At 40.7% G+C, this 27,611-nt stretch overlaps 1 protein-coding gene and 1 long non-coding RNA gene across 3 annotated transcripts in view; one reads left to right on the forward strand and one right to left on the reverse strand.

Moving 5' to 3' along the window:
- DHRSX (dehydrogenase/reductase X-linked) overlaps positions 1-27,611 on the forward strand; it is a 168,161-nt gene that overhangs the window by 81,977 nt on the left and 58,573 nt on the right. For both annotated transcript variants that reach the window (XM_040534609.1, XM_040534598.1), the window contains one exon: positions 24,238-24,339. In XM_040534609.1, the coding sequence (XP_040390543.1) occupies positions 24,238-24,339 (102 nt within the window). The remainder of the gene's footprint in view (positions 1-24,237; positions 24,340-27,611) is intronic.
- On the reverse strand, positions 1,231-14,043 carry LOC121058723. Its single transcript, XR_005814317.1, has 3 exons — positions 13,734-14,043; positions 3,020-3,051; positions 1,231-1,462 (listed from the first exon to the last, which is right to left on the reverse strand). It is a non-coding gene; the product is annotated as an uncharacterized LOC121058723 (long non-coding RNA).

Consider the following 27,611-nt stretch of genomic DNA (forward strand, 5'->3'; position numbering starts at 1 on the left):
TTTGTTGTTTTTATCATTAAACTTCAGATGATAAACGTCTTAAGTACTGTGCTCAGGCCATTGCCTACAAGACTTGCAGTTAATGTATAATTAACTCCAATTTTCAAGCAACTTATGCTTGTTTCCTGTATGCATTTCATTAAGATGCTTTACAACATAATGAAATTTCATTAAGGGAAAAATAGAAAACAAAAAGCACTCTTACACAACCTACGTGCTGTTCATCTATTTGAATTTGCCTTGCATTTTCAAGTCTATATGCATTTTACCAGAGTAAGAATGTTCATGAGTGGCAACACTGGTGTCTAGTGAATCTTATCTGACCTCAGGGTTGCACTCAGTCTTTTTTTAGGAGGGGAGGATTAGATCAAGCTTGTTTATGCTGACTGTTGGTCACAGGTCAGATGGGATGACAGTGGCTTCTGAAATGTTCCACTGATTGCTGTGAGATCCTCCAGTTCTGACACACTGGAAAGAATGTATAGCAAGATGTATGTTTAAATAATGGGATAGAGACTAAGGTGACAAGATGGGGTCACTAGATGCTACAGGTAGCTGAAGGAAATAGGACATGAGCTAGCAAGTGGTTGGTACAGATGTAGCCATCAGTCATGGAATCACAGAATAGTTTGGGTTGGAAGGGACCTTAAAGATGACCCAGTTCCAACTCCCCTGCCATGGACAGGGACACCTCCCACCAGACCAGGTTGTCCAAAGCCCCATCCAGCCTGGCCTTGAACACCTCCAGAGATGGAGCATCCACAGCTTCTCTGGGCAACCTGTTACAGTACCTCACCACTCCTGTGGTAAAGAATTTCTTCCTTTTATTTAATCTAAGTCTACCCTCTTTCAGTTTAAAACCATTCCTTCTTGTCCTATCACTATACTCTCTGAAAAAGTCTCTCTCCAAGTCACAGGTAGATGATTTCAATTAACCACCCTGGGTAAAATCAAGCAAGCTTGCACAGAGAATCAGTGCAGGAAATACCTAAACATTGGAAGAAACAATTGCTTTCAGTGGGAGCTGCAGAATATGAAGGAACAGTAGAGCAGAGCTTTGAATTGTCTCTGTCCCATTCTACCTGAAAATGTGGTAGAGAAGGATGTAATAGGAAATTGGAAAAGACACAAGTCAGAAGAGATGTGATGGATCAATGGCAGTTGTGACAGGACATACACACCAGTAGGACAATATATGATAATGGCAAAGAAGGATGTACGCAAAGTATAGAGGCTTAACACACGGTTTGTATTAATATGGTGTATTATACAGGAAGGCAAGAATAATATCAAATATCATTTCTTAAAGAAGCTTGCAGTCAGGAAAATAAGATTTATTCTCAAGGATATGTAGTTCCAGGACTGGAGTCTGTTGTCAGGAGCTCAGCCAGGCCAGAGCATTTCCGGATGCAGGGTGTGCTGTTGGTGGCTGGGATGTTGCATCTGGAGTGCTTTGATTTCTCTGATTAGAATGCAAGTTAGAAATAGAGAGACAGCCCTTCGTTAGCTATGTACTGTTTACATGTTGTAGCATAACAAAGCTTGAAAGAAGTTTTAAAATCCTTTATTACTATAAAAAAAGAGAAAAAAGGAAAGAAAAAAACCTCCACCACATACAAATCCAAACCCAAAACAAACAATCTCCTCCCTCCCTCCAATTTGTGTGTATCCTTTCTAATAGTTCTTCATGGCAGCTGAAGCATTTTTGACAAACGGTTGCTCAAAACTTTGCTGATTTACTTTCTTCCAACTAATTAAAGTCTAATTAACTGCTGCTGTTGTGTTCTTTGTATAACTATAGCTTTAATTCTTATGAAAACTGCTTTCATTTTCTTTTTCATTCTTGACCTCTTTTTATCTGGTTTTATCCATTTTGGGAGAGTTCAGCAACCTTTACTGCAAAATACTGCCCTTTCTTCTGCCCTCCCATTTTGCTTCTTATACACCCCTAAAGATCTAGCAAAAAGAAGGGGCAATGTATTAAAAAGTCACTTTGATATTTGGTGCTGATTTTCACTACATGCCCTATATGGAAAACAAAGAGCATTATTTAAAGGTGATCTTTTCCAAACCTTTCATAGTTGATTTTTCCCTGGATTGGTATGATGAGACTTTAAAGAATGTTAATGGCAGATTTTCCAGCATGGCTTAGTTGAGTGTTTTCATATTAAATTTTAATAATCTCACATGGAGATTTTTGCAGTGCAGTGAAATTCAGCAGAAGTATACAGTGCTAATAATCTGCAAACTGTTAATACTGAGGTGCCTTCTTTCTGTCTGGTGTATCAAAAGGTTTCCCTGAACTGTAACATAAAATAACTTCTCAGCTATAAACTCAAAGCTCATCAGTTAAAAGATAAAGCTGAGGAAAAAGAAGACATCAGTGTATTCAGAGTTATTAAGATGACTAAAGGTGACAAATATAAGCCACTGCTATAGCGGCTTAAACTTTCATATATCTGTGAAAAAGATAAATGATCCTAAGATGTTTTTGATGGCATATAACCAAAGGAAATTGGGAAATATCAGAACCAACATAATTGAGTTCCACCTATAGTGCAGGAGGCTGTCCTGCTCTGCATTTTCAATGGAGGTGAGCACAAGCTGAAATAGAGAATGCTTTCTGAGTTAAACAGAGTCTGCTCTAATAAACAAACAAGAAAGACTAAGTGAATTTGGCTGGTTTTGTCCAAAAATAATTAAATGCAAGGGATGGTACTTTTGCTGTCCATGAATATATCAGTAGGGCAAATAATAAAAGCAGTACAAATATATTTACAGTAAAAGATATTTTACAAAAACAATTAGATATAAAATAGTCATGAATAGGTTTAGTCTAGAAATTAGAAAAAGTTTCCCACCAACTGAAGAAGTGAGATTTGAAGTCAGCCTTCCTGTAATTGCTGGGAAAAGGACCCATTTCTAAGACAGCAACTGATGAGTTTATGAAGGGATATGACATAGTGCATGCAGATATACTCACGATTTCTGATGGTCTGCTCACTCTGTGCTTCCTTACCTTAACTGCAAATAATCTGCTTGTTGGTAACCCTATAGAGTAGAATAAAAACCAGTCTTTCTTCTCTTTTGCCCTCCCTTCCACAAACACAGACAAAAACCATAAGGATTAGATAATATCTTTTATTGTTTATTGTTGTAGTGATTTCTGTAGCTCAAGCAATCAAGCAAGGTTGGGGCTCCCTTGTGTAAATAGAAGGTGATTAAAGAACTTGCAATAAATAATTTACCACTAATTAAAGTAAGTCAGCCATTAAATTATTTTAGAAAATTGCCTTTGTATTTTCACACGAGTTCTTAATAATTGTTTGTCACAGATCAATTTTACCATTTCAACAGAGAAAGAATTCATTACAAATGTACAATAATTAGTTTGCAGTATTTAACCCTCCTAGATAAACTCTTCCAATTTTGCTTACAAACTGTTTGAAATCTTGGGTTCAAGCAGCTCTCAAAAGCTCAAATAGCTATGAGTACTTTCCCCAGTACTACCAAAAACTAATGCTACATTTTATTGTGTTGAGGACAGAGACTGCTGGAATAAATGTGATAAATAGTCAGGAAATAGCTCAGAGGTTACAGAGATGTCTTTTGCATGGTCTGATGATTTTTTAATGCTTTTTCAGAATTCATAGCAACTTTTCCCACTGCATTCTTTCCAAGTAGATTGGATAATGTGATACAAACTCTGATTTAGAAATCTTTCAGTTCCATGCTTTGTTTATAATCTGATAGTCTTACCATTTGTTATCATCATGGACTAAGTGATGTATCTTCTGGGCCACCCTTGTGGACATTGGTATGCTATCCACATTGTGTTTCTGCAAGGCAGAGCTGTGAAGAGATAACTGAAAGATGCAGCACTTGCTGCACTAATGCGTAGTTATTTGGCTACTTTGATGTTCTCCCACATGACAGCTCATCCTTTTGCTTCAAAGGGATCCCACTAAACAGTAACTGAAATAAGGGCCTACGGGAGTCTCTATTTATAGGAAAAATCGCACCCTTTTCTATGGCTCTTCTAATCGTGTGATGTTTTAAATATATAAGCCTTGTTGCATGATAATCTTTCCTGACTCACCTGCATACTTGGGTCAGGGTTTTTTTTGACCTGTGGCTTTTCTAAGATGTTCTCTTACGAGGCTCTGTAGCCTGTTTTCCTTTCCAATTGTTTGAAAGGAGTGAGATCTGCTGGAAGTGTGAAAATGGTATGTTTTGGTCAACCGCACAATATTGAAAATTTTGTTGCTCTTTCTAGAAGTTGTTAAATGATGGTGAGAAAAATACACTTTTAAAGCATTTTTCTTATTGATTTGTATCCTAAGGGAATTAAGTTGGCATATCTATGTATGATCCGGTGTACTTAAGGTTCCACTAAACTAGATATCACTGAATCACAGAATCACAGAATAGTTTGGGTTGGAAGGGACCTTAAAGATGACCCAGTTCCAACTCCCCTGCCATGGGCAGGGACACCTCCAACCAGACCAGGTTGTCCAAAGCCCCATCCAGCCTGGCCTTGAACACCTCCAAAGATGGAGCATCCACAGCTTCTCTGGGCAACCTGTTCCAGTGCCTCACCACCCTCAGAGTAAAGAATTTCTTCCTTATACCTAATCTAAACCTACCCTCTTTTAGTTTAATGCCATTCCCCCTTGTCCTATCACTCCACTCCCTGACAAAGAGTCCCTCCCCAGCTTTCCTGTAGGCCACCTCTAGGTACTGGAAGGCTGCTGGTAGAAGACTGGAAGGTCTCCCTGGAGCCTTCTCTTCTCCATACTGAACAACCCCAGCTCCCTCAGCCTGCCCTCATAGGAGACGTGTTCCTGCCCTTTGATCGTCTTTGAGGCCCTCCTCTGGACTTGTTCTAAGATGCCCATGTCCTTCTTGTGCCGGTGGCCCTAGAGCTGAATGCAGCACTCCAGGTGGGGTCTCACAAGAGCAGAGTAGAGGGGGAGAATCACCTCCCTCGCCCTGCTGGCCGCACTTCTTTTGATGCAGCCCAGGATACAGCTGGCTTTCTGGGCTGCAAGCACATATTGCTGGCTCATGTTGAGCTCCTCGCCAACCAATACCACCGACTCCTTCTCATCAGGGCTGCTCTCAATCCATTCTCTGCCCAGCCTATATTTTTGCTTAGGATTTTCCCAGTCCAGGTACAGGACCTTGCACTTGGCCTTATTGAACCTCATGAAGTTCACATGGGCCTAACTCTCAAGCCTGTCAAGGTCCTTCTGGATGGCATCCCTTCCTTCCAGCATGTCAACCGCACAACACAGCTTGGTGTCATTGGCAAACTTGCTGAAGGTGTACTCAGTCCTACTGCCCATGTCACTGACAAGGATGTTAAACAGTGCTGGTCTCAATACTGACCCCTGAGGAGCACCACTCGTTACTGATCTCTGCTTGGACATTGAGCCGTTGACCGCAACTCTTTGAGTGCAACCATCCAGCCAATTCATATTTTATATAATATATATTACATTACATTATATTATATATATTATATATTATCAATTATATTAATAATAATTATATTATTAATATATTATTATATATATTACTTATAATGGCTACTTGGGCATCACTCCCAATTACTTCAACCTTTAATGCAACACCCACCATCCATCAAATCCGTGTCTCGCCAATTTAGAGACAAGGATATCATGAGAGACAGTGTTAAATGCTTTGCACAAGTCCAGGTCGATGATGTCAGTTGCTCTTCCCCTATCCACCAGTGCTGTAACCCCATCATAAAAGGCCATCAGATTTGTCAGGCATGATCTGCCTTTAGTGAAGAATATTAATATTGAATATTAACGAGCTTTCTTGGGCCGCTCCTCTCTCCAGTGCTCTACTCCGATCCCTGAAGAGGCCAAAATCTGCTGTTCCAGAGTCCAGGGTAGGAAGCTTACTGGGCGCCCTCCTCGCTACCTTCTGAATCCCAGACTCCATCATTTCACAATCACTGGAGCCAAGGCTGCCCTTGAGCTTCACCTTCCCCACCAGCCCCTGCTTGTTGGTGAGAATGAGGTCCAGCACAGCACCTCTCCTTGTTGGCTCCTCTATCACTTGGAGAAGGAAGTTGTCATCGAAGTATTCTGGGAACCTTCTAGATTGCCTATGCCCTCCTGTGCTGTCCCTCCAACAAATATTGGGGTGGTTGAAGCCACCCATGAGGACCAGGGCTTGTGAATGTGAGGCTGCTTCTATCTGTCCCTAGAGGGCTTTAAATGCTTGGGCTTCTTGATCAGGTGGCCTGTAGCACACTCCCACTACAATGTCCTCTGTCCCTGCCCTCCCTGTAATCCTGACCTCTAAGCACTCTGTCAGCTCCTCAGCCATCCCCTGGAAGAGCTCCATGCAATCCAGCTGCTCACTGACATAGAGGGCAACGCCTCCTCCTCGTCTCCCCTGACTGTCCTCCCTAAAGAGCCTGTGTCCTTCAATCCCAACACTCTAGTCATGGGAACCACCCCACCACATCTTACTCCTCTTGTTTATTCACCATGCTACATGTGTTAGCATAGAGACATTTGAGTTGGGCCCCTTATGAAACTGACTTACTGGCTGGAGTGGCTGGAATTCCTTTGAGCTGCTCTTCAAGTACTCTCCTGCTGATCAATGACCCTTCTCCAGGTCCGTCCTCCCTCCCTCCCTTCCTCCCTCCCTTCCATTTTAATGCGAAGAATGTCTCTAAAACTTCTTGATTTTTGAGTCCAACTGTTTTTAATAGATGGATTTATCACGACCTGACCAGAGTATAACAGAAAGAGTATTCAGATAATCTTTGAGAGAGCATGGATATACTCTTTAAATTGTGTAGGTAGCAGCTGTAAGATTTTCTCTTGTGTCAGTCATCATTTTTTTTCAGTTCCCCACTAATAGCTTGGTCTTATTTCCCCCCTTATAGTTAAAATAAAATCTTACAGATTTGATGCTTCTGCCAGGAATTAATGGATAGCACACATTTGTATTATAGAAAATGTCTGACAATCCTACTATTGTGAAAAAGGTGTGGAGCATAAACTGTCTGTTCCTAAGAGTGGACTCACTTCAGTCAGAAAATATAACACTCAATAAGCCAAGGATCACAGAGAAAGGAAACTGCCCCATAGTGGGCAAACTAACCTTATCAGTGTCAAAGAGCTAGGAAAGACTCTTTGCTCGAAGCATGGAGTACGAATGCCTTTGTTTCAAATTCAGGGGTGAAATATAACCTGCAGCTTTTGAATGTAATGTGTAAACTTTGATTGCACACTTCATGCCTTTTGATGGTCACTGCTCACTGCATCTCAGGTGAAAATTTATTGGTTGGGTGTTGTAGCCACAGTTGCCAGTGATAAAATAGGTGGCAGCATTGATAATTCTGAGAAAATATTTCCAGTTTTTGAAAATCTTTACTGATGTGCTCATTGACTACTCTTTAAGAGATGTTTGCAAACGGTCCTACAGTAAAGTAGTATAAAATCATGGCTGCGATTCACAGTTTATGCAGAGAAAATGTAACTGCTTATGTTAAGGAAATATATCTTAAAAGAGCAATGATCAAAAAAAAGGTTGATTAGAGCTAAAAAATGTAGTAATTTGGAACAATGCAAGTCAAACATCTTAAATTCTTTTTTCTTCTGTTAGAAATCCACTAAAAAGCCTTGCCAAGCTGTAACAAGTCCTTTATCCCACAAACACAAAATGATGTGGAAAGAGAATATTGCCCTCCAGCAAAATTACATTCCAGGTTGCCCAAATGTCTTAAGTTGTTCTCTGTTCTCTCTGGCTCAGGCTTCCTTTTCTTTCTCATTTTCTTAGCTGAGGTGATGGCAAGGAGATTTCTTAAGAGAAAAAGAATGCAGTGGTTTCCAAAATAGGTAGAGGAAATATCTCTGATCATTTTAGCTTTTTCTTCATGACTTTCAGAACAGTTTAATGGAGAATAGGTGTTAGTGGCCCTGAAGTCTTTCTGCTTCACCTCCTTCTCTTTGGGAAGGTAATTTTAAACCAAAATGAAGGCGGAGTACTGATGGAAGTCACCCACACAGGCTGTTTGGATGTGTATTGTACATAGCTGTGCCTATCAAAAGGGAGCGAATTATAGCTTTCTCACTGCAAAGCCCAGGAACTTTTAAGATACGTTATTAGATAGATACTGAGCCACTTGGGTATAGCCAGGTGAAACTCTGCCTGGATAGCATGCCATGGGTCTCTGCTCAGGAAATACCAATAGACTTGCAGATTATATAGCTAAATATTTATCCAAGGAGAGATTTAGAAGGGAACACAGGAATGCTCCAGTGGTGTCACAAACAACTCCCCACCACCTTGGTGATCACACAGGATCACAGAATCGAAGGGGTTGGAAGGGACCTCGAAAGACCATCAGGTCCAACCCCCCTGCCAAAGTAGGCTTCTTAGAGCAGGCTGCCCAGGTAGGCGTCCAGACGTGCCTTGAATATCTCCAGAGAGGGAGACTCCACAGCCTCCCTAGGCAGCCTGTTCCAGTGCTCTGTCACCCTCCTCAACAGAGGATAACCTCCGTTGTCCTCCTTTCTCATCAGAGGATGGGAAAACACAGCGCTGGCCACATGGGTTTTCCACATCTCAAGATAATTAGCTCTGTGGAGAAGAAGCAGCATCTATGTTTCTTGCTAGCTTCCCTCAGCTAGTAAGTCATCAAGGTGTGCCATAGATTGTCAAGAAATTATAGGTTCAGCTCAGGATGAGTAACTGTCAGGTTGGTCTCTGTTTCACATGGGAGGTCAGAAAGATGGATTAACCTGGTTGTGACCCGTGCAGCACTCATTGTGGGGCTGGGCTTCCTCTTCTTGCTGGGAGCCATCCACGTGTTTTCCTTCCACCCTGCTGTCTGTAGGCTACCTTCCTGTTGAGCTTTTACGAAAGATTTGGGGGCAACTTCTTCCTAAAATATAATCGTTCCTCTTCAATTCAGGTCAAGACTTGAATGGCTGTGAGCCTCGATGGAGAGGGGATGTAGCCTCCCAACAATTAAACCCATTCAGCACCTTGTGCCACTGACACAAGCAGTTATGCAAGGGGCACTTCTTGGCAAAGCAGAAGTTGATGGTTTGCTGTAGGCACAAACCTCCTGACAGATTTCTTCTGGTCATCATCAAAGGAAAGCATTTAGGTATCTGCAGCCACTAGAGCTCTTGGAATAAGCAATATGCAGAAGTTGAGTACGGGGGTGAAGGGAGTCCCTTGGGTGAGTGTCCTAGTGTTTCTGAGTGGCTAATATTTGAATTCAGAGGGTATTTTTAATCCAAGCATCATTTGCATATTAGAGCTGTCTCAGATCCCAAGTGGCATCTGGACATTTGCCTCTTCACATCCACTAGCTACCACCACCATTACAGCGCAGATGGCAGTATGTGTGCCTTGGGGTATAACTTGTAATGGGGAGTGAAGGTCCGCAGTTGCCAGAAATTGAATTATCAACAGCCAAGGGTCTGAAAAAGTGGAAAAATTAAACAGAGATAAATCACAGCACGGTGATGGCCGTCATCCAAATAGTCCGAAATAACGAATCAACAAAGCAGCCAAGCTGCTAACCTAAATATATAATTTACCCTCATATTAATGTTCTACCTGCCCATTAAAAATGTGTTGTTCCAGAGCTTTATACACAGCTAACCAAATTTACTTCAGTTCCAAAAACAGTGGTTGGAGAGATCCGCGTCCCTTTGATGAAGCAGCCGGAGGAAATGCACACAGCTCCGGTGCCTGCGGTCACTCTGGGTCTCACCACAACCCAGCTTCCCATTTTTTCCCCTCTTTTTGAGACACTTACCCCCACAGACATCCTTTCCTGGGCAAGGCAAGGGGCTCACCCGCCCCTGTCCTCCCCACCCTACCCAGCACCAGGGTGGGCCATGCGATGCCCACCGTGGAGTTGGAGGCTGGGTCCAGCCCTCTGCATGTGTGAGTCAAGCTGAGCCCGAAACCCAGGGCGAAGGAGGTACTATGGTGGGTGAGGATCTGCCAAGATCTGTCAGTGTGGTTTTTATATGTTGCAGCACGCTGCACCAGAATTTTGCATGGCAGACTTTTGATCTTGCAGCTCTGCAGCAATCCAAAATGTGTTCAAAATATAGCGTTCAGATCAGTAGTGCTGTTAGAGTGCTGCTAGAAGAGCATACCTGACTGCATAAAAGTTACTGTCTGATTTCTTTCCCAGTGTAGAGTAGAGGGGGGTTATCTTCCCTGAAAATGCTGGTTAGGTGCTAGGCAGAAATAAAAAAATATATCCTAAATCCTGTCTCTACTCCCCTACTTTACAATGCCAGGACCACAGCTATCACCGTATTAGAAATAGTAATCTATGGTGAGAAGAATTTCTAGCTTCTTCATTAACCAAACTGATAGTGCATCAGAAAGTGTAGGAAGAATATTTCGTACATTATTAATTACCTGCAAAGGATGCAAAATTTAGGAGGTCTTGTCTTTATGAGTTTAGTTTCTTAGGTAAAAGACCAACTAGAAAAATCCAGTTTGCCTATATTTAAGTTGTACGTGGTTATAAAGCAGACTAATGGGAATCTATTTTCTCTCTCTCCCCACACTTAAAAGCTTGACCCTGAAGGGTGTGCACTGAAGAAAACAACAGTGCTGTGACTATCACTTCAAAAGAGACAGTCTCTTCTGCCTACTGATGGTTTTCTCCTTGCTAACTAGAGAGCAGAAGTGCACAGAAGCAGACTGAAGCGTATGCTTCTTATATGTTCTACTGTAGCTATACTTTGTTGACCAATGCAGCAAGCTCAGCTGCCGTCACTGTAGTACCACTAACACATTCTTCCTCACCTTGCAACCTTCTATAAATGAGAAATACAGGTCTGGAGAAGGAGCCTTCTCCTCCTGCTCTGCAAGTACCTGAGTTAGGATGTTCTCCATGCTCGTGTTGGAATGAGGGGCTCCTCAAGGGACAAATGCAGAACCTATGAGCTAATTCATATAATATTTCTAGGCAAGGCATGTGCTTGTGCACATGGTCCTGTCCATGCCTCCATGTGAGCTGCTTTCTTTCTATAGTGAACCTGAAAATGTGCAGTTTATTTGCACACTTACCAAAAAGAAAATCCAAACAAAAAATAAAATGGTCAAGGCTAAAATAACCAGTACCTCTACTGAATTAATGTGACCGGATTCTAAGGTAGCTGTTTACTGGCATCTCAAACAAAAGGAAGAAAAAGTAAGAATTTCTTTCAGGAGCCATTCAGTTTTATACTCGCAGGACCAGGTAGGTCAGGGGAAAGACAGGGGGTCCCTGAAGCTTTGAGATTGGCAGTTTGATTTTCTCTGAGGTCAGCAAAAACCATAACTATGAATCTTGCTCTCCAGTCTCCTGTTAGTGAGCTTTTCTGTAGTTATAGCCGACATTTCCCAAAACACCTAGGGTACTCACTAGTCCAAATCCCACTTGCAGAAGTAAAACAAAATAGTTGAGTTGGAAAGAACCTTCAAAGATCATTGAGTCCATCTGCCTGACCACTTGGGCTCACCAGAAGTTAAAGCATAGTAATGAGAGCACTGTCCAAATGCCTCCAGAACACTGACAGGCATGGGGCATCAACCACCTCTCTAGGAAGCCTGTTCCAGGGTTTGTCTCCCTCATGGTAAATAAATTTTTCCTAATGCCTAGCCTGACCCTCCCCTGGCACAGCTCATGCTGAGCCCACTGTCATCAGTACCCCCAGGTCCCTTTCTGCTTCCCAGCCACTCAATGACATTACTCAGTCTGGCATTACTCAATCCCAGGTGTAACTTCTGAATGGGAATGCAAAGACTTATCTATACAGTCAGTCCTTCCTAGAGCTGGCGTAAAGCACAGTGGCAAAGACTATAACACCGAACACAAGAAAGAGTTAAGTTTCCGTTTCTTGTTCACTTTATATCTTTCCTGAAGTTTCAGAGAAAAATGTTTTGATACTTTTTTTTTTTTTAAAAAGAAATGGATTTTCATGGGGTTAAAAGTATCTGTTTCTTTCCCAAATTGTTCCCAAATGAGAGTGTACTCTTTTCAGCCTGGCATTTTCTTCCCAGGGAATTTTTTTCTAATGAGGGGAAGAGTTTCCACAAAATGTCTCATGAAAGCAGTTGTCAGCATGAGTTGATACTGAACAGTACACAGAATGAGCATTCCTAAAAGTAAAAATTATTCAGATTTCCAAAAGCCAACCTGCCTTCAAGAAGAAAAAAAAATAACCAAAACACTAAATATTGAGATGCAGAAGAAGAGCACTGTGGATCCTTGCACATCTGCTCCATCTTACATTGCCTGAAATTACAGGTCAGCGATAGCAGGGAACTGCTATGAAAGAGAATTTCTTTAAAGCACCATCACTAAACAGGACACTACACTACAGTGATCATGTTAAAAGTTGTGGAGGACAGCCAAGGAGTTTGAGATGAGAAGAAGAATAGAAGAATAGCAAAGTAAGTAACAGAACAGGATTGGGTGGAAAAGTTCTGAAGTTTCCCACAGATGAATCAATCTCAAATATATATATATTATATGAATACAATTCTGAAAATAATAAGAAATATCTCTTTGTATGGAAATAAAAAGAGAAAGGAGGTGGAGTCCAGTATAGAGGGCAGCTTCTGAAGCAGTAGTCAAGATACTGTAGTTCTATTCTTGGTATTTTATTCTTTTGCACCTTTTTTTCCTCTCACTTTGCTAAGTAGTTAAGATCTCTGCAGCAGATTAGTAGCTACAAGAACTGTGAGCAGTTGCAAAACTGCCATTTCTCACCTGGGATGTAAAGCTATACTGCTGTTATTTTAGAAATGCTAATGTCTTGCACAGTTTGCTTGAGCTCAGTCTCAGTTATGTGCATGTATGCACATAATGGCACTAAACCCAAACACCACAATTATCTTTACCTTCTTTGACTCTTGGGATGTGCTCATCAATTAGGGTATGCAATGATATCTCTGTTTTTATGTTGAAAAGTCACAGTTATTCCATAGCCATTCACGATATGAGAAGAATTTAAACACTCCCTGCAAGACTCCTTATCTTTTTTCCAGCATTAATTTTCTTTGTGTTACCCAGCTATCTGAGACCCTTTTGCAAGATCCTCCTGGAAATTGTCATTATCTTTTTTTTTTTTTTTTTTTTTTTCCCGAATCTTGAGTATGGTGAATAACACTGAGTCATCCGTACGCATGTGCGGTTCTCTGTTTTTTTCTCTTTTTCTCTGTTTGTTCATTATTAATTGAATCTGAAGGCTGGCGTTCAAATCACCTAATTTTTAAGGTTTATAACTCAGAGGTTTAAATCTGAGTCAGTGTCCCCAAGCTCCTTTTGGAGTCTGTGGAAAGCAATAAACATTTGTAGGACATGATTCATCTCATCTTAAACTAGATTTGTGAAACAGGTCAGATGAATCATATCTTAGAAGAACTCTACAGTCCTAAGTCTTAAGCCTGAAAGAGAAACAGCCTAGTGTCACGTCTGGAGAAAAGCGAGAGCAAGGCTAGGCCTCCTGATTCTCAGAGGAGTAGGAAAGGACGATGGCAGTGCTGCCCAAGGCGATTTATGTTGCCTTGCTGTGACCCAGATAACATCCCAGGTACAAGTTGTCACGAGCCAGGCTAGTGGTTGCACCAGCAAATCTGTGTGGAAGAAGCAAAGGGGGACAGGAATGATGGGGAAGAGCAGCTGCCCTGCCATGTGGTCAGAAACTGTGACTAACCTGCTCCTAAAGCTGCACCATGGCTGGAAGGGGCAGTCCTCCTCTCGCTTCTCCACCCCGGCTGCCTGCTCCCACTGCACCTCTCCACCAGCCCTGCTGCCGCAGGAGAGCAGTGACTCACGGACCCATGTGAAGGCCATCTCCAAAAAAAAAAAAAAAAAAAAAAAAAAAAAAAAGAGAAAAAGAAGAGAAAAAGAAGAAAATGGAAAGTTCATTGAAGCTGCATCTGTGAGCTGCTCTGGCTCGCCACATGGTTGCTTGAACTGACACAAGGGAAACAACTGAAAACTTTCTGGTGAAAGGGAAGGCGGTGTTTGCAGAAATATGTATTATGGTAGTTCTTATGTCCAGCACAAAAGATGTTGTGTTCTGAGCAGCTCAATGATATTCTTGTCTGAAGCTTGGAAATATTCCCTTCTTCTTTGTTTTATTTCCTTTGACTCTGAGCTTTTTGTCCTAAAGTACTACAATATAGACACTATCAGCCTCAGTCTGTTACCATAGAGGTGTAGAACAGAATATTTGCTGAGCTGTTTTCATGGTAATACCAATGCATACTACAAACATTATTCTTTATACTGAAGGTTTTTATTATGGTGGTTTTGAAATGGTAAGCAGTCATACATAGAAATGCAAGCTCTTTTCAGGAAATGTAGCCAATAAGGGAGTTGTTTTGCCATCACATAATGTTTCTCTTACATTAAACTTTACCCATGGATTGAAAAGTTAATTCATTATGAAATATCCAGACGTAGTGCTGACCAGCAGTCCTACTGAGAGTGATTTTCTTTGTGATCTTCTGGTATATATTTGATATTGGCTTATGGAAAGAAGTGCCTGCGCAGCAGACTAAGACATACAAATTACATTGTATTCAGTATTGACTGAAACCTTTGATATTTACCATAAAGTAGCACAGAAAGTCTTAATCTATTTTAAAAAGTCTGTATCAGCAAGTAAAAGTTAAGTGACAACTCACCCAGTTCACATCTCTGGGCAGTTGCATTGCAGATAGGATGGGGGAAGCCAGATCCGTGCCAGTGATGAGCAAGTGGCCTGGATCAGTTTTAGGCCACTACAAGAATTAGGGTATAATCAGCTCTGAGCTATTTCCATCCAAAAACAGGCTAATTGGAATTGTAGATTCCTTACTGTAGCAACTAAGAGTATCTGTTCTACAGATATTATGGCCTTAGGAGCGCCTGTAGTTAAGGTAGCTCTGTTTTAGCAGCCCCCTGATTTTCTGAACATTCTCTTTTTCACTAAGCTCATATGTTTTTTTCTCTCTTGTTATTATGATGTGTTTAGAATGAGTGAGAGCTTCTTTTACGAATTATATAGGGTGAAGAAAGTAGACTTTCACAGTAAAAAAATAATTAGGGAGACTTAGGGAAGCAAGATTTAGGGGTGTAAAGTTATGAGCACAGTAGCTAATTTGAAACTAAATTGAACTGGTAGGGTTTGGCTACCTTGGAGAAATTATTTTGAATAAATAAATTACACTTGCTTGTGAACAGTACACTTCATATAAAAAAGAAATGCTGCAAGTCAAGAGGAGAACAACACCAGAGCAGCACTGGTGCATGTTTTAGTCAGGGTGCATGTCTAATCAAATATTCTGAAGGAAAAAGCTGCCAACAAAAGATCAGTAGGCTTTTTTTGTCCTCAGTGTTACTTTTTTGTATGCATGTAGGTGTCCTTCTGAAAATCTTTATTGTCAAATGATGCAAGTGATTCAATACCTTAACTTTTAAGCTACACTGCACAAGACTCACTGCGGATGTGCAAGTCCAGAGTTGAGAAATAGGAAAGAAATTATACTTCCATTTACTTACCAGAACTATACCAGTTTAAATCAGTTCAAGGACTTGTCATCTTTTCTAAGAACACTTGTGCTCCTAGCTTCCTCTGCAGTACCTTTCCATTTTGTCATCTTGTAAAGCCCTTGCTGACTTTTATCTTCCTTAATATCTTGACTCTGCATTACTTCCAAACAGCTCTTCACTTGAGTTTCATTCCCGATGGAAAACGTCAATATAAGGACACTATAATGTGCATGTCGAATGTGCACTGTATATTTTGCCATTTTAAATGAGATATAAGTCACAGTGTAGGGCTAAATCACTGAAAAGAATAAATGTTATCCAAGAATAAAAAGCAACATTTCTGCAATTCACAAAATGTAACAATGAAATTTAAAATAAAATCTGCTCACCAGGAGTACGAAGAAAATACATCTGAAAATATATATAATAGGAATGGAGGTATTCCATATATTCCAAATATATATAATGTGGATGGAACCATCTATTCTTCTGTCCATAAATGATGAATTTTCAGACGCTCACTGTGAGCTCCTCTGTACCCGTGAGGCCGACGGCATTTACTTGAGCCAGTCCTCTTGTTTCAGGTCCCCACAGAAGGAAGAAAATATACTTAACAGTCAGCAGGATCAATGCTGCCTTCCTCAACCTTGAAAAGAGATTTTAGAAGCATCTTCACTGCAACAATTTTTTTTTTTTTCTCCAAATAACAGCCCCAGATCAAAACTGATGTGGATGTTGTTTTTCCACCATTTCTCCAGGGGGCTATGAATGGGGCTATGAAGCTGCCAAACTCATAGATGCTTTCAGCCTATGTGAAGGCACAGCAGTAGGTGCTAGAAATGACGGAGAGGTTCCCAAAGCTGTTGTTCAGTGGGGTAAAATCAAAGAAATTCTTCCCATCACAACAAGGGAGGGTATCAGAGAACTCTGTTTCTCTGCAGTCATAAATCTGGGTGATGAGCACGTAAATGCAGGAAGAGGGAAGGGAGACAGCATGTAATTTCTAGCAAGTATACGAGGAAATTTTCTATGTATCTATAATTGTATTTGCTCTTCATAGAGAAATAAAGCCTCCCCAGTAAATAATCTGGATGAAATTTTACCCACAGGAAGCTGCGATAATCTTCCTCACCCTGAGAGCTCACTATGGATCCCACTGCCACCATCTTCTAAACTTTTCTTATAAGTTGATGATAGACAATTTCTTTTTCAAGGCCTGTCCCTGCTGAACATAAAATATTAAATATTATACAGCAAAGCACTACTTATATATTTGGAAAACCCAGAGCATACTATCCCTGCAGTGTAGGAATCCTGCTAAAATGATCACATATGTAAATAACATCCTAGCTTGCAGTACAATTAGCAGAGTCACACATGAGCAGTTCTGGTGCTTTACATGGACTACCTCTTTTTTTGTATTGCTGCTACATCCCAGTGCTCAGGGAACATGAACGGTGAATCCATTCAGAGACTCTCCTGTAATGATCTAGTATTTTGGCAGTAATGCGAGCATTTGGCAGGGAGAGAACTGAAACACTGTTCTTACCCTGGAAGTTGGCTTTCTTTGATTAACCAGTGCACAAGAGCTACAGGTGTTTGTTGAATTTAACAGGTTAAATGATCACTGGACTAGTCCACACACTTCTGTTACAGAAGGTGAAAGTAGCAAAGCCAGATTGCTCAGTTTCTGAGGACAAATTTCTTTTTTATTTTACTCTTCCACCTCTGTAGGTGGAAGTGTCTGTTGGAAAGCTAAAGATTTTTTTTTCTCTTTTCTCTTAGTACAATAGGTTAAAGTTACATGGTTAAGAAATAGCACCATTAAATACATTTTTTTTTCTATAGCTCTTTGAGCAGACAGTGTTCAAACTGTCCTGGGAGTGGGGGAAGCATAAGCTTCTAATATTTGCCCAATGTGAATTTTTCTTTATGTTGTGAACACCAGCGCAGAGCTCTTTTTTCACTGCCTAGGCTGCAGAATGCCATTCAGAGGCTGCTCACAAAGGCTAACATGGGGCTCAGGAAGCTAGTCTCTCCCAGCTGCCTTTAAAGTTGGTGGCACAGGAATGGGTGACTCAGGGAAGGCTCAGCTAAATGTAAGTGTTCTCACTTGCCTTCTGGAAGGCTGTAGACAAACTAGTCCAACTAAAGCCGTGAGTATATCTTTTAATGACCATACCCAAGCTGTATGTCTTTAGGTGTGCTCAGTGTTTCGGTCCGCAGCATTGCACTTACACACTTCGCAGATGGATGTGCTTCATCTGTCCCCTTCTTCTATGGCATATCTCAAGCATCAGCTTAGGCAGTAAATCCATGCTAGAGCTAGCCATTGTTGATTTTTTTTTTTCTTTTAGTCTCTGAAAGTCTATGACAGATCGGTGGTCTGTAAAAATACCACAACATTATTCAGACCAATAGAGGGCTGAGAAGACTGGGCAGGGTGAGGGGGAACTTGTAAGGTCCCCATCAGGCAACAGCCAACATTTTGGTTCACAGTCACATACTTAAAATAGTTTAATGAATCGGGAGCCAAAGTTATGCATATTGTCACCATTAATGCAGCTGGAATTAGGGGTCAACCAGTGCGTAGGTACCATTGCACACACTAGGTTTTTCTCTGCATTAACTGCTTTAATATTTAATTCCTGAGAATCTTGGCTTCTTATGCAGAATAGGGCAGATTCTGGAGTGGTTGTGGTGTAGGAGTCAGAGAGGTCATCAAGTGCAGAAGGGCAGGAGCACAGCATAAATAGGAGATGCTGTGCTGGCTGCATTTGTGATGACTGTCTATTATTGTACCCAATACACAAATGGATGGTACACGCCTTATTTGCCTTGTTGTTTTTTGTTTTGTTTTGTTTGTTTGGCTTTTTTTTTTTTTTCCAGCAGTTCTTTTAAAGTAAGCATTCTGTAGTCCTTTGGAAACACTCTGTCATCATGCACGTCTGGGCAGACTTGCATCACAGCCCTTGAGTTAGTCCCAGATGATGTAGGAATATTCTGTTAGCAGGAGTCACGTTCTGCTGACAGAGGCTTGTGTGCTTCCACACGTGCCCAGGTTGTAGACCGATAAATCCCGGGGTTGTGTTAATGGCGTAGAACCATTTTCGCATTTTCCTCTCACAGCATTGTCATATAATGCCTAGTTTTTGACCAGCTTTTGAGCTCAGCTGGTCTGAATTTCCATCTGGCCAGAAGTTCACCCCCCTCTCTTGGCAGCCCTGTTTTGAGTGAGAGTGGCTTTTCTTTTGGCTGGAAGACATGCACAAACAGATGAGCAGAGCTTGCTCAGAAAGATGAGCTGATTCTGGCACACCTTTCTCTGGGGAGTGAGGACCACTGTACTTTAGAAAGGGAGAAGGGAGATACCACGCTTGTCTCTTAAGACTGGGCCAGGCGAGGCCACGCTTTATTAGTGTCAGCAGTGACAGTGCAGTGACAAAAGGGAAGAAGGCTCCAGCCAGTACTGCTTTATGCCTTCGCCTCCTCCCAGTTCATACTTTCACTGTGCTGGTATTTGCTTCACTTCTATTTCCACCTGCCACCTTGCTGACAGAGCTTCTGTAGCTTTACAACACAGCATCTATCAGATGGTGCTTGCCTCATTAAGAGCAGTTTCTGATGAACAACAACCATCCAGGTGCTCAGAAGCATAGTCAGGTCTTTCATGAGCAGGACAACATTTCTCCTTGCTTCTGTGCAGATGCCAAAGTATGACTGTGTGGTGGTCAGCCAAACTCCTCAATGTCTCTTCAGGGGATACAGCACCCAGAGAAACAATGCACCCACGTGGAGCTTTTGCAGCATGTGCTGGAGCATGAATAGTGACTCCTCAGCATTTGTGATGATCTTGCCTAGGAACCATTCCTCGTGCATTGCTGGAGAAATAACTCTTCCTGCTGACATCTTCAGACACTGAAGACGGGTAGCAAACGGACAAAGCAGTCCTTTCTGTAGTCCACTTTCCATCACGAAGGAGCTCCCAACTCCCTGCTACTCTGGGCAGAGTTACAGCTTTCCCCAGAATGGACCCTTTGCTTTTTTTTTTTTTTTTTTTTTTTAAACAAATAAAATGAAAGCATGATGGAACACTGCACTGACATTAGCAATAAAAGAAAGTTGACTCTGACTTCTGATTTCTGGTGATGCGGAGTTGTAGCTGTCCATAATGATTTCAAGATGATGGCTTAGAGTTGAATGCAGAAAAATAATCAGTTGGTAGGTGGCTTCCAACTCATCTTAATCTGATCTAAATCAAAACTAAATGACATAGCCTTTGTGGAAGCCCCAATATTGCATTTCCAGTGCTCAGCTGATCGGTGAATATCACAGAACTTTACAGTTACTGACCATTCACTACAATATCTGCCCATTCTTTTGCCCTCTAAATTTTCCTTCTGTAGGAGACCAAAATTCCATTTCATGCCTTTTTTTTTTTTCCCCCCCTCAAAATGTGGAATCAGAGTAAACCGTGCTGTCATGGAGAGCAAAGGAAGGGAATTGTAAATGTTCAAAAATAAAGGCATGCTAATAACATGAAGAAGCAGTCAGTCTGAAATGCAGCTCAGGGAAACTGACCCTAAGGGGCAAACTCAAGCGAGCACTCAGAGCCTGCGTCAGGCTCTCATGGGTCTCACGGTGTCAGTAAGCTCTCCAAGGCGCCTGTCCATCATGTCCTCTGATGTCGGTGACCATCACCATGTGAGCTGAGGGCACACGGTGCAGGAACAGACAGTACGTAGGTGCTCAATGGTGCCGTGTGCTGTGAACCAGCATAACTCTGTGGGATAAGCAAGTCTTACTGAGGAGCAACCAGAAGAACTGCTGCTGAAGGTGCTGTGACAGATACATGTTTGAAAGAAAGCAGTTATGCAAAGCAGCAATTGTAGCACTGTCTATATATATCTGTTCATAGGTGGATAATGGTATTAGTAGCACTAGATGTCTTTTGGGAAATTATGCTCCTTTTATATTTTATTAGCTAATAATTTCCTGACGACGGAGTCATCAAATTACAATAAAATAACAGTAAGATATTTTTAGCAGTGAATACTTTCACCGGTGTCTGACAAATACCTGCTCACTTTCTTTGGGGAGATTATTTAGATAAGAACAAGGGACATATCTACTAGAAGAAAGAAACACAGACATGGCTGTCATTCTAGAAGTACCTGAAAAAAGGGGAAGAATAGGAAAAGAAGAGAGAAAATGGGAGAGAGATAGAAATTAGGGTATTTCAGTAGAATTAGCTGAAGTATAGATGTAGAGTATATGTGTATAGATATTTTATATGTAGATTCTATTCCCTATTTTTATTCTTAATGTCATACAGCAAATCAAATGAACCCATTAATTTTTAACACTATTGAACTCAAAAGCAGAATGACCATTATTATCAATTAATAGGTACTTGAATAATTTGAAGTCTAGTGGCAGACAATCTAAAATGATATGAAATGATGTATCTAAATATTAATATTGTCTTATATTTCAGTTTGCCTGCTGTTATTGCACATTTTTATTCTCTTTGCTCATACCTACCTTACACAGAAAACCTTTTCCCCTCATTGTTTCTGAAAAGTTATTAAATTCACATTGTTAGTGCAAGTACAGGTTTGGTCATTTGCTCACATTATTAAATGCTGGTCTTTAATAAAGATTAAAAAAAAAAAAAAAAACGGTTCACTTAGTATATTTTTGCATACTTTGAAATATTCTAAAAACTACCTGATATCCTTATCTTCTAAATGCATAATACCTCAGTACAGTACTAGAACAAAATACCCAGACCCTGAGACAGGAGGAAGTTTGGTTTCTATTCACAGCCCTGCAATGACTGACTCAGAGCAGTTTTTCTGTCCCACTTTCCAGAGTGGAATGGCATCTAGGGCAGCGTGGTGCTGCCTCCGGTGAAGCTGGCAGAGACCTGCTGTGCATGACCGAGCATGAATAAAGACTTCGGTCATTAAGGTTTCTGCCCTGTGAGTGAAAAGAAGAATTTGGGGTTTAATTTGCTTGTTTGTTTTCCTTTCCAAAGCAGGTTCTGATCGTTTGATGGAAAGTGCTTTATAAATGCTGAATACAATGACACGCTCCCCAAATAAGAAAGTAAATAAGCTTAGTAATGATAGCCTAGCCCTAGTATGCCATTAACCTCGTCACTGTACAGTCATAACAAAAGACAGCATTTGCTGCAAAACTGCAAAATTAAGGGAGGGGAGATGGGACAGGCGTAGCAAAAAGTTACCTTCTTGGAAGGATGAGGTTGTACTGGTCAGCCTGAAAAGCACTTGTCTTGCCATACTGGCTATCTCACAGCAGTGTAGGTTGTTGTTGGCAATACAGAAAAGCACAATTTTGATGAGGGAAGAAATTAAAATTTAGCTTAGTGAATGTTGTCAGGCACCTGCCTTCCTTGTGCATTTAGTGGCATTAGCAAACACCAGGAGAGTGACTGATGTTGCCACAGTCCATACAGGTGCTGAAGATGTGGTTGGACCCTGCACTGTGCCGCCATGTACTGCTGCTGACGGAAGCCCAATGTCTTCTGTACCACAATGAATATTTTGTGTTAAAAAGGACTCCTCCAGTGGTGGTGTAAGGAACTGCCTTATAAGAAGTGATCGGGCTTTTCCTATCTCTTTCCCTGATGAGCTGCCCAGAGAAGCAGAGCAAATGCACAGTCAGGATAAAAACTCACTTAGGTCTTCGTTCCATTCCTTGTTGCATTAGTTACTAATAAGTTAGTAAAACCAGGTTTTGTGTATCTGACTGGTTATAGTGATACAGGCCACAGGAGGAACAACCTGAACAACTCTGTTCTTTAACAGGAGTTAATAACTTCTGCATTTCCTTGCTACCGCTGGTTGCAGGACATTGGTAAAATTAAGCAAAATTACAGATCTCCTAAAGCTCTATAGAGAACTCAAGATATTATCCAGACTTATTCATGTGATAGTGTGGTTGAAATGGTGTGACTTTACAACCATGTAGAAAAAAAATGTATTTAAAGTGTTTTTAAGCTGGAATCTACTCTCCCTCTCTCTCCTGGAAAGGACCACTGAGTAATTTATACAAATTCACTAAGATCATTGCTGTGGGCTAATATTGTCTCCATTCCAAACGTATAAGGATTATTAAAGCTCTGCACTGTGTAAAACTGAAGGGAACCAAGGGAAATGCTCTTCTATAAAGGATTATAATAAGAGCTGTGATTGCCTTGTTATTTAGCTTGCTATTGTGCCTGCAGGCCTGCCTGAATCCATATGGCACAGACATACTATAAAGAAGCATTATAGGTACAGCTTGCAGCCCTGACTGTGACAGGATGAAACAATTTGGTAAACATCACTGATGGAGCAGGGAAAACAGTAGCAAGGAAAGGTCACTTTTTACAGCCTGTACTGTAGCCTGGTTACTGAATAGTTTAATGTTCCTGTAAGAAATGTTTTCTTTAGCATGTGTGTGAAGAGCTGTGTAACTTTAATTTTCCCTTCATTTAAAGCCTGTACCTTCTATAGGAGGAGGTGGGGGAGGCCATGTGCAAGGAAGGGGTAGCTGTTGCTTCCCACGGAGCAAAGGGGGGCAGCAGTAAGGTGGGAGGGCAGAAGAGATGGGGAACAATGCAGCAAGGACCTGGAGGTCAAGCAGGGTGGGAGCCCCGGTACTCAGCCATGGTGGCCAACATGATGCTGGGAGCCAGGCAGAGGCTGCCACAGCTCATAAAGACAGTGAGTTTGCTGAAATCAAATCGAAGTAAGCGCTTGCCCTGCAAGGACACAGTGAGCAAGGGGAGTGTGTTTTGTATGACTTTCATATTTCTTACTACTTTACTAGTAGTAAGGGATAGTGACTGCTGTTGTGGGGGAGCCCCCCTTGTTTGCACATTATAACTCTGGTCATGGCTGTCACCTAAGGCAAGGAAGCAGACAAAGTAGTGCTTTGAGAGTCAGGGGTGAGAAAACTGAGGAACTGAGGCAGGATAAGAATTTTCAGATCTGATGGGTTTAAAATTATTGGGGTATTTTGTTAAGCTTTCATTTTTACTTTTTAAATTAATTTTCTATCATTGGAATGAGGGTCAATGGCTGACTGATGCCTTGGACAAAGGATGCTTTTGTCAGAGATCTATTTTCTTGGAAATAAAAATATAATGGTGTTAAATGTATTTTGAGACATTCAGCAGATAATCTGGAAAAACAACAACAACAACAACAACAAAAAACATGGAACATCATATTTGTCATCCTCTGAGAAACATAGTGGCACCCAATGTGGCTTCTCCTCTCACCATTTAATTTTCAGCTTCCATGTCTTTTCATCTCAGTGTTGGAGAGCTGCAGGCCCTCTAGCAATAGAAAAAGCAGTGGGATTTGGACATATTTGCTCTGTTTGAAACCCCTTTTCACCATCTGGGAGCAGCATTCCTCATGTTTGCTCTGTGAAGAATCGATGGCTTAAAATAGAAATGGAGGAAGGAAGAGAAGAAAGAAGGAATCTTCTGAGACCAGCCAGGTTTACCAATAATTTGCAAAAGCCTAGCTGAGTTTTAAAATGTTTACTTTTTTTTTTTTGGTGACATTATCACAGGAGTCCTTGCTGATGTATGTAAGTGTATTTTAAAATATCTATAACTGTCTTAAATCTGTTTTTGTTCATCTCCTCTTCTCTTCCAGTGGAGTTTTTATACTGTGATTTGGCTTCCATGAAGTCTATTCGGCAATTTGTGCAGCAGTTTCGAGCAAAGAATTGTCCACTCCATGTCCTGGTGAATAATGGTGAGTTCCATTTTCTTCTTTACATATCTGCAGGGGAGGAAGTGACAAATGGGGCTCTCACCTATCATTTAAACGTTTCAGATTGATTACCTGAACCATACGGCAGGTTACAGTATGGCTGCCTTGACAGGGTTGTCTTTCTAGGGGTTAAATTGCAATTTTGAGAGAGCACCAGCTGAGCAGATTGAACACTTGGGTGCCACCCTTCCTTGTGATGTTATTGCAAGCCTTGCTTCCTGCTGTGTTTCTAAGCTTTCCAGCACTAAAACTCATGTAACAGCAGAAAAATCTGAGCATCCCTTTAAAAAAAAAGCAAAGCAAAGTAAAGCTGTACTTCATGGCTGTAGAAAACCTGCCCTTTCACCTTTGTTTGCTTTCTCTCCCTTTATATTTCCCTTGTATGAATGCATTTGTTCCTGCTGTGTGTTGAGCTGGATGGGGGGGGTCAATCCATTTAAAATATAATCTAGCAAATTATCCAAGTGACCTTAGAGCAGTCACTGCTTAGATCAAGGTGCTGCTGTAAAGTTGTCCGTCAAACTGCATCCTCAGTGATCAGAGAACAAATTAAAAGGATGACATTTATCTTGCATTCATACAATTATCAAATGAATCTCATTACTCTTAAGGATTTAAACTTAGTTATTCACATACTTGCCATCTAATTATGCTTTATAGTCATGGTATTTTTGGAAAACAGCCCATACAATAATTTTCCTATATGCTCTGTATGCATTTTCCTAAAGGGGAATTTTCACTGGTGTATTTAACTAGGGAAAAATCTGCCAGCAACAATTTAGGCTTCTTTTAGAAGCTTTCTGCTGTTATTTGCTGCTGTTCTTCTTTTCCCCATTATTTGCATGCATGTTCATTATCTTTTCCCGTGAATCTTTCAGTCCAGGTGAGGGCAAACGTGCTGCAAATAAAATATTCTGTTACATTTGTTGATGCCTTAAAGATCTCCCAGTAATGCAAATACTGCAATAAAAAATCAAGAGTATTTTATTTCTTGATTGATATGAAACATTAATGAAATGTTCAAGTAAGTGTTCATTTTTATTTCATTAGTCAAATAAAGCCTACCATTATTATTTTAATTGTGAAATACTTAAAGGTAGTGGATATTTAATCCTGGTTGCAAAATCTATGTAGTTGTATATGCCTTCTTTTAAAGATGCACAGTGCAAACTGTTACACAGGTGGGAACCAAACTGCATTTTGAACATGTAGCACTTCGTAGAACACAAGGTTTTGATGTCTCTGCACCCATCAGGAAGCCCCTGCCGTCCACTAGTTTCTAGGGCTGTATGGTGGGGGTTTGGAGACAGCTCAGGAGAGAAACAATGGAGCTACAATGACAGCTCAGCCGGAAACCCTCTTGAGTAAAGGACTTGGTTCTGTCCTATGTGCTGCTGAAGCAGGACAGATAAAATTGCAGTTAAATGCATATTCTTAATCAATAAATTAACTTAGATGCAAATAGTTCTCATAATGTGCTTAATGTAAGACCAAAGACCCAGACCTTCTTTCAAGAAAGATGCTTGAGACTAATATCTGCCTGAATCAGTCTGTATTTTCATGACCTGCAAGAAAGGCATTTGATTTCACTTATGATTGTTACCAAATACTTAAAGTTGGAAAGAAAATTGGGTTGTTAAAACAAACAAACAACAACAAACAACTTGTTAGGAACAAGACTGAAATTGTTGGTCCAAGCCTGCTTTTTACTGAAACTTTAACAGAATCACAGAATTGGTAATATCCAAAGCTGCTGTAAATACTCCCTTATAATTAGGTTAGTCTCTGATCATTACCTGGCACATCACCAGCATCCACCTCTAAAAGCTCTTTCCTTCAGTTTATGGTCCTTTATGTTTGCTCTTGGAAATAATCTGTGGTATTCAGTTTTGTAACTAGTTTTAAAGGGAAAGCCCAAGTGCTCTCTTGGTATATGAGATGAAAACGAAAATACCTAATAGAGGAGCAATGGCCTAACATAAAAACCTTTTCATCTTCTCTTGGCTTTCCATCAGTACCGAGCAAATACAAGACAAATGCTGACATTTGGGTTAACTGGTAGGCTTTTCCTTTTCCCTTTCCTTCCTCTCTGTCTCTCTCTCTCTCTTTTTATAACCAGTTTCTTCACTGTTATGCAGTGTGCTAAGGAACGAGATCCAGTCCATCATGGACCGCAGGGCTGGAGGCACTACTCACTCAGAAACCTCATGACAGTTGTCAGCTCCACTTCCTTCCTTGTGTGATCCCTTAGAAACAAGCTTGGGTCCCTGGGAGAGGACAAGGCTTGCGATAATAAAGTGTTTTATGTGGATGAGTTGTTGGGCATGTTATCAGTAGTGAGTATGCTTTCTGTCAGAAAACTTTGTTGTCGATAGCAAGGCATTTTGCATGGCCATTAGAGTGCTTGGAGGACATCCCATAATGACACGGTGGATTTTCTTTTGTCTCACTGTATGCATCTAGAATAGTGGGTTTCTTATCACCCAATACTTTATTATTTCTTACAGATCTTGAAGCTCTAGTGTTCTTGATATGAAGAAGAATTTTTTGTTTTCTAGCATACGGGGAAGAGCCTGCAGGTCAGGCATCTGCACAATGCATTTGTAGGCAGTCATGTGCTTCTCAGAGTCTGACCCAAAGTCTGTTGGGGCTAATAGGACATCTCTATTAGTTTTTGAAAATTGATTTTTTGTGGGCCCCATGACTTCTGAATCATACCAGGATTGGCAATCTAATAGTAAATTTCCTCTCTGTCTTCGTAAGACCAGGACTTCATTATCAAGGATTGTATTCTTTTATTACATTTAATGTAAAAACACCATGAACTGTTACATTGCATTTCTTTTCACAATACATTAGTGTTATTTAATTTGCTTTAAATTAAAATATTTTAAATTGATCTATATAATTATGTCTATATATTAGTGGTCTGTCCACATCATATCTCCATGAGTATGGATACTGAATGTATGTAAAGGTATATGATATTTGATGGGGGCTTTTGTGAATCTAAAAAAACGCCAATCATTTCAAGATGAATTGAGGAAAGTTCTGACATTATAAAATAATACAAACTATGAAATTAAGATGGTATTATTATTAAAGATAGGTGATTTGGCACAAGTTGCTCTGTTAGGTAGATAATCAGTACTACATGTTTGACCAAAGATCATTATGAAATTCAGCAGTTTCCCAGATCACTGGTGATTTTTTTTAAAAATGTATCTGCTCCCCATCACTTGCCTGGCTCAAGG

The sequence above is a fragment of the Cygnus olor genome, chromosome 1 (genome assembly GCF_009769625.2).
Source record: "Cygnus olor isolate bCygOlo1 chromosome 1, bCygOlo1.pri.v2, whole genome shotgun sequence".
Lineage (NCBI taxonomy): Eukaryota > Metazoa > Chordata > Aves > Anseriformes > Anatidae > Cygnus > Cygnus olor.